General features: G+C 36.0%; 1 protein-coding gene across 1 annotated transcript; it reads right to left on the reverse strand.

Moving 5' to 3' along the window:
• Nucleotides 1-4699: 4699 nt before the first annotated feature.
• LOC101722789 (olfactory receptor 8C8-like) lies at nt 4700-5657 on the reverse strand. The gene has a single exon (XM_004870859.2). It carries the CDS (start codon nt 5655-5657, stop codon nt 4716-4718), a length of 942 nt encoding a protein of 313 aa, XP_004870916.2. The 3' UTR covers nt 4700-4715.
• Nucleotides 5658-7032: the final 1375 nt, after the last annotated feature.

A 7032-nucleotide genomic window follows, 5' to 3' on the forward strand; every position in this document is an offset into this window, starting at 1 on the left:
TTATGGCTGAATAGTACTCCATTTTATAAAAAAACCCACATCGTCTTTATCCAGTCTCCAGTTGATGGGCATTTGGGCTGTTTCTAAACTTTAGCTATTACAAACTGTGTCGCTATAAACATGGGTGCACATATAATGCTGTGGTATGATTCTTTTAATTCTTTTGGGAAGATACCCAGCAGGGGGATAGCTGGGTCGAATGGGACCTCTAGTCCTAATTCTTTGAGGTTATCTCCATACTGATTTCCACAATGGTTGCACCAGTCTGCCCTCCCACCAACAATGGAGAAGGGTTCTTTTCTCCCCTCATAAAAATATTTTCTAATATTTGAAAGAAGTCATACTGAAGAGAAACTGTGTATCAGAAATGTGGAAAATCTTCAGCCAATGGAGTAATGGTCAAACACATGAAGAAATTCACACTGGGAAGAAACTGTATGTATGTAAGTATTGTGGGAAAGCTCTCAGTACACAAAAGTGCCATCAAATACATGAAAGAAGGCACATTGGAGAAACTATGTGAGTAGGCAGTTTGGGAAAAGATTTCATACAATCTCTTCATTTTGTAGACAAAACTCACACTGGCAAGTAGCTATGTAAGAAATGTATGAAAAAGTTCCTCTGATACAGTGTCACTCACATGAACAAGGTGCCACTGTGTGAAAAAGCCTATGTAAGCAATGTAGGAAAACCTTCAGCATATATGGGTATTATTAAATACATGAAAGAAGTCACACGGTGCAGAAACCCTACATATGTATGCATAGAAACCTATATGTGTTGAAAATTCTGTGAAAATTATTCATGTAATGGAGACCTGTAGACATAATATGGAAATTTTGATGCCGATATTTCTTCATTAAATTTCTAGAAAATATAAAACTAATTTTCATAGCTGACACATTACCATTCTGTTCACTCTGCAGGTCTGTCCTAATCTTTATTTGTAGAAAAAGAATGAGCACTCTGGAGAGAAATACCTAAAACCCTTGCATTAATAAGTCAATGTTGTTGATATGTCAAATGAAGGATCAGATAACATTTCAATTGTTTAGGATAATGGATTGAACTTGGTGAGGAAGCAGGTATCATTTCTTCATCACCAAAACACTATTTCTGAGATATCTAAATCCATATCTTTCCCTGAAAGTTAAGCCTTGAAATATTGGCCTTTTAAATTTATGTTGCTTAATCTACTGAAAGCAACTTATAATTAATATAATTAAGCTTTTATGTTAAAAAAGAATTTTATATCCCTTTAATATATATTCAAATTGTATGTGTGAAGAAACAATGATGCAACAAGGGGATAGAAAAGCTGTGTATGATGATAAACAAATCTCTACTGAATTATTCATGTAAAACCCAAAAATACTCAAAATAGTAAAATAAATTTATAGTTCTGAAGTTGTTTTACATTTGATTTACATATTAATATTAATATATTAATTTATAAACTAAAAACACTTTTAATCAACTTGTTATAAGTATTAATAGATGTAGTTTTAATTAAAAAGCTAAACCAATTAGAGTTACTAGGTCAATACAAGAAGTTCTACCTGTAAAATTCACAGATCTGAGCCAGGATATTTGCTGATTTATTATCTCCACCAGGCTGTGCTACTGATTAAAATATCTTACTCAGAACCCATATTGTATACTCTTCTTGTGACTCAGACTTTGAAATTTTGTTTAGTAACAAGGCTTTATGGAAATAGATGCTATATATTTCATTCTATGTCCTTAGTAAACATTCTTTGTTGATTATAATATGTACTTCAAAGTGAAAGTCAAACCAGTTTTATTCACTCTGTTTAAATGTGCACTACAATGACTATAAACAAACAAAAAGATGTAAATAGTAGTCATTCACACTCCACTTGAGAAATTGTTTTAAACACATCATAATAATTAAATTAAATATTAGAATAACAATGAATGCTTAACTGTGCTTTAATACCAGTAACTTTACTCAAATTTAAGTTCAAAACTGGCATCATTATCTTAAGACTATTATTTTTACAGCAAAACATTTATTGCTACATTTTAGACATACATAATGATAACACTCATCATAGGGAATTTTTACCTGTATGCCATACCTTCTGCCTTTTTTTTCCATTCCCCCTGCCCCACAATCCCCCCTCCTCTATGTACAGAAGCTTTGTTTCCATTTTTTCCATCTATTTTTCACTTCTTTTCTTAAAACTATTCTTAAAAATCAATGTATTAAAGCTTTTTTAAAAACATGAAATCTTTGTATAAATATAAAATCTTGAGGGTGTACCTCAGTGGTAGAATATGTGCTAGAATATGAGGTCCTAGTTTCAATCCACAGCACACAGACAAAAAATAATAATCATGAACCAGTATCACTTCTTTAGGAAAATCTGCCATAGACTTATTCAAAGTAGTGACAGTTAACTGTTAACTGATAGTTATAATTAACTGTAGTGATAATTAATCTGTGAACAGTTTAACTTCTGTGTAACATTCATAATCAGAACATTTTAAACAGCATGATTTTTATGATGAATAACTCATAGTGACTCCAAATGAGTATTTCATATGTAATAGTTGTATAAAAATGTGTCACCAGAAAGGTCTGACCCAAGCTTCTCATTTTTAACATTCCAGAAAAATTACAGCTATTATTAAAAGATCAGGATAAAATGATTCTATGTAGCCTATCCTGTTTAACCTATTTTAAAGTTGGACTTCTGCAGGGGTATGTGCATTCTTCTAGTTGGGCAATAAAAACTTTGTTATATCCATGTTTGGAGATTAAGAGAGTCCATTAAATTAATAAAGGCTATGTAGGTACACTGCAGATATGAGCCAAATTCAAAGGACTAATACTCTAAGCTACCAGCAGCATGGCCACATCATACCTGGGAAAATGAACATCCCATCTAAGGATCTGGGGTATTTCAAAAATGAAAATGTTGAGAAAAGAAAACATAAGTCACTTACATTAAAAACACAATGGCAATAGATGACAGTATCAGGACAGTGCAAAGTTGGCAAAATCCTGGATTAGGGCAAGTGGCATAAAGTGAGGTTGTTGCTAGTTCTTGGTTCATTGGTTCTAAAAGTAGAATGACTGTCACCTTGATGGCTAAATTTTCAATGTACAGAAAAGGAAAATTGGTGTGTGTAGGGGTGTGTTTTGTTTTTCTTTATTTTGTTGATTTAGCTTGAAGCTGCCAGTTAAGATAAACTCATATTATCATTTTCCTCCCTACATCCTCCATCCCTGTACCTTAATTTAGTGCATCTCGGTATTTATCTCTAACTACCCAGTAAGATCATCTCTGCTACAGTCATCTTTGCTCAGGGAATGATTGCAATAGAAACCTCATTTTCATCCTCATGTTGAAATAATTCTCCAGAAGTTCTCTCTGCTTCTTCACAATTCTCCTTTCTTTTTCCCACTGTTGACAGGATGAACAATTGCTTCAAAGATTGGATTTTGCCTCACTACCTGTGTGGCCATAAGCAAGTAACATAACCATTCCTTCATCAAGAGAACAGAAAAAGAGACATCATTAACTGAAGAAGGGGAAGGGAAAATTATGAGAAAAGAAAAAAAATGGAAACAAAATCTATGTAAATAAGGAAGGGTGGAGGGGGTGAAGGGCGTACAGGTAATGGGAGAAAAAATAAGAACCAAGATTCATCATGTACAGGTACAAGCACCCAATGATAAATGTAAACGTATTGTATACCTAAAATGTACCAATAAAAGAATTAAAAAGAAAAGAAAAAAATAGAAGAATGTGACACACAGTATGACCCACTGAGTCAAGTTATCTCTCTAAGAAGCAAAAGCAAGAAGACAAATTTATGGAATGTAAAAGTAAGTCCCAACCGGGCAAGATTCATTCCATATATTTTTATGCGTGATTTTAAAGGATAAAATAGACTTTGTTTTATAACATTCAATCCTTGTTATGCAGCTGGAGAAATAAAGAATCATAATATTTCATGTGACACAGTGTTCACGAGCCAGGAATACCATTGTGTAGTTCTGAATGGCAGACACAAACCACAGGTACACGGACAAACTGATAATTTCAGTTTGATTTATTACAAAATATCAGTTGGCCAACACATTGTCTTTACTGGGGGATATGAAAAGTTAGACACAGTTATAGGCCTCATCCATTCTCATATATCCACAAGCATAAAAGTCTTAGTCCAAGAAGTGTATAATTTCATTAATACATGTGAGGCTGAAACTCTCAGAATGACAACTGCTACTGAAAAAAATCGAGACATTTTTATTATGTCCACAATTTTTATGATCCATTTTATTTTAATATAGTTATAAGCACTAGAACACTTGGAACAGGAAAAATTTGGTATAACTGATTCCTTGAAGAAGGAGGCATACAATAAAGCAGGGGATGCTACATTTTGATAGGAAAAGTTATCAGCCCAGTGTCTTCCTCTTGTACAGGGAATGTAGACCAGGTTGGAACCACCTTGGAACTGAGGTTGAGTCTGAAGTCCAAGAACAGGCACTTGTGGTCATATTGCATGGTGGCCAGAGAGAGAAAAGATAGTACTATAGAATTCCTGCTCAGACTGTCAGATGGGCTGAAAAGATGAAGACAGGGAAGAGAAGAAGAGAAGAAAGGTAATGAGAAAGATTAGGAAGTGAAGATTTACCAAGAAATGTGGGCAGGGATCGAGGCAGCTTCTCTGTTTGCTCAGCTTGTGTTTCTCTTTAGGGCTCTCTTCAGAGCAAGTTTGACATCCTTATTTCTGAGGCTATAAATGAGGGGGTTCAGCATAGGCACCACAGATGTATAACACACTGAGAAAAACTTTCCCTGGCCCACTGAGCCAGCAGATGATGGCCTGACATAAGTGAGTACCCCAGATCCATAGAATAGTCCAACAGTGATTATGTGAGAACCACAGGTGCTGATGGCTTTGGAGGAACCCCTAGCTGATGACACATGACTGATATTAAAGAGTATCAAAGCATATGAGATAAAAATAATGAGGCTGGAAATAATGATAACTGTGCCCACAACAACAGAACTCACAAGCTCATTGAGATAGATGCTGCTGCAGGAGAGCTGAAGGAGGGGGAAGATGTCACACATGTAGTGGTTGATGATGTTGGAATCACAAAAGATGAGCCTGATCATACACCCGGTGTGGAGCATGGCACCAGCAAACCCCATCATGTATGAACCAAATATCAGCAGAGAACAGGTTCTAGGGGACATGATGGCCATGTACAGAAGGGGCTGACAGATGGCCACATAGCGATCATAGGCCATAGCTGTCAGCACATAGCACTCCGAGTTGACAAAAAAGCAGAAGAAGAACAGCTGAATCATACACCCTGTAAAAGAAATGATGTTCCTCTCTAAAACAAACCCCATCAGCAATTTGGGAGTACAGACAAATGAGTAACATAAATCAATGAAGGACAAATTGAAGAGAAAAAAGTACATGGGTGTGTGAAGGTGCAAATTCAGGCAAATCAGGTAAATTAAGCTCAAATTTCCCACAACAGTGACTATATTGTTAATGAAGAACAAGAAAAACAGGGGTAGTTGTAACTCAGGTTGGTCTGTCAGCCCCATTAGAATAAACTCCATCACTGAAACATTGTTTTCCATATTCATTTCCTTCATGGTGGGATCTGTAGAAACAGGGGATGCCAGTGATATTAACAAGGAACCATCTGAGCTAGAGGTAGAGCTGCTGGTTTACACGCTAAAGTTGTCTGAAAACATACAGCAAGGCCTCCAAAGAGCAAGACTGTTGATTTCTGAGGAATCCTGATTTCCTTCTTTCCCCTCTATGTGTAGTTTCTGGCCAGGAAGCAAGCTGGTAGATCTCACAATGCCTCTGAATATTATTACTTCACTTCAGTTTTTACTGTAGATTAGGACTGCAAAGAGCAATAAATAAAAGGTGTTCCCACAAACCCATGATAAATAAGTGGCCTTCCCACAAACCCATGACTTGAATGTAAAGATGATTTTATGCTCACCTTCACCCTAGAGACCTCTCGGTTCTTGGATCTGAAGGACCCTTCCTCTCCACTGTTCTGAGGTGAACTCAAATTTTGTGATGATTCAGGAGGTAATGTGTATCAGTGCATATCTGTCATATTAGCAGACTATTCTGGGTTGGATGCCATGGTTTTCTAAAATTCTCTAGAAAGTTCTCCTCACTTGCAAGAAAAAAGACAGCAATCTTATGTGAGTCCCCAAAAGTCACTTCACTCAAATGAGAACCTATTTTATGACCCATAGTTTTGTAGAAAATGATTAGATGTACAGAAAATTATTCTCTCCTTTATTATTTCATCTTGTGTTGGATGAGGCTCCTGAGGGTAGAAATTACTGAGCATGTGTTTACATCCTATGCTATAAACCTAACATTGGGTCTTTAGAGACTCAGTGTTCTACCTAACTAAAAGTTTCCCATCAGGAATACCTCATCCCCTGGGCAGAGTAGTGGATGGCCCACTTTTAACCCTCTTCATCATGCCCTGAAGAACTCTACAAGAAGAACCAGGGCATAGTCACTTGCTATTTCTAGTATGCTGCTACAAGCCTCTGGGATTGCATTAATAAATATTAAACTTGATCATAGCTTTAACACTTTATATATTGTCAAGTTCACTCCAATAATTGGATGTCGTAGCAAAAAACTTGAAAGAACAGGTGCGAGTGCTCAATCTGAGTTTAAATCTAGACTTAACTCCCCAAAATGAGACTGTCAGTGAGTCATGTAACTACTCTGACCCTTCCTTATTTATATTTAAATCTATGTGTACTTGTGTGTATCTATAAAATGATGCTCATATAAAGGTTTCTCATTGGGATGTTGTAAGATTTAAGTGAGATGACTCACAAATAAAGTATTGGGATTGTGACATACACAAAGAGCCTGGCACATATTACAAGTAGTATGCCTTCACTCCTTACCCTGTCCCACATGTATATTCATATAACAAACCTTGGCACTATGGACATTTGGGTGAGATAAGCTTTTGTT

Source organism: Heterocephalus glaber, unplaced genomic scaffold (genome assembly GCF_053883595.1).
Source record: "Heterocephalus glaber isolate CG9 unplaced genomic scaffold, H.glaber_assembly_v1.0 deba00001431, whole genome shotgun sequence".
Taxonomy (NCBI): Eukaryota; Metazoa; Chordata; class Mammalia; order Rodentia; family Bathyergidae; genus Heterocephalus; species Heterocephalus glaber.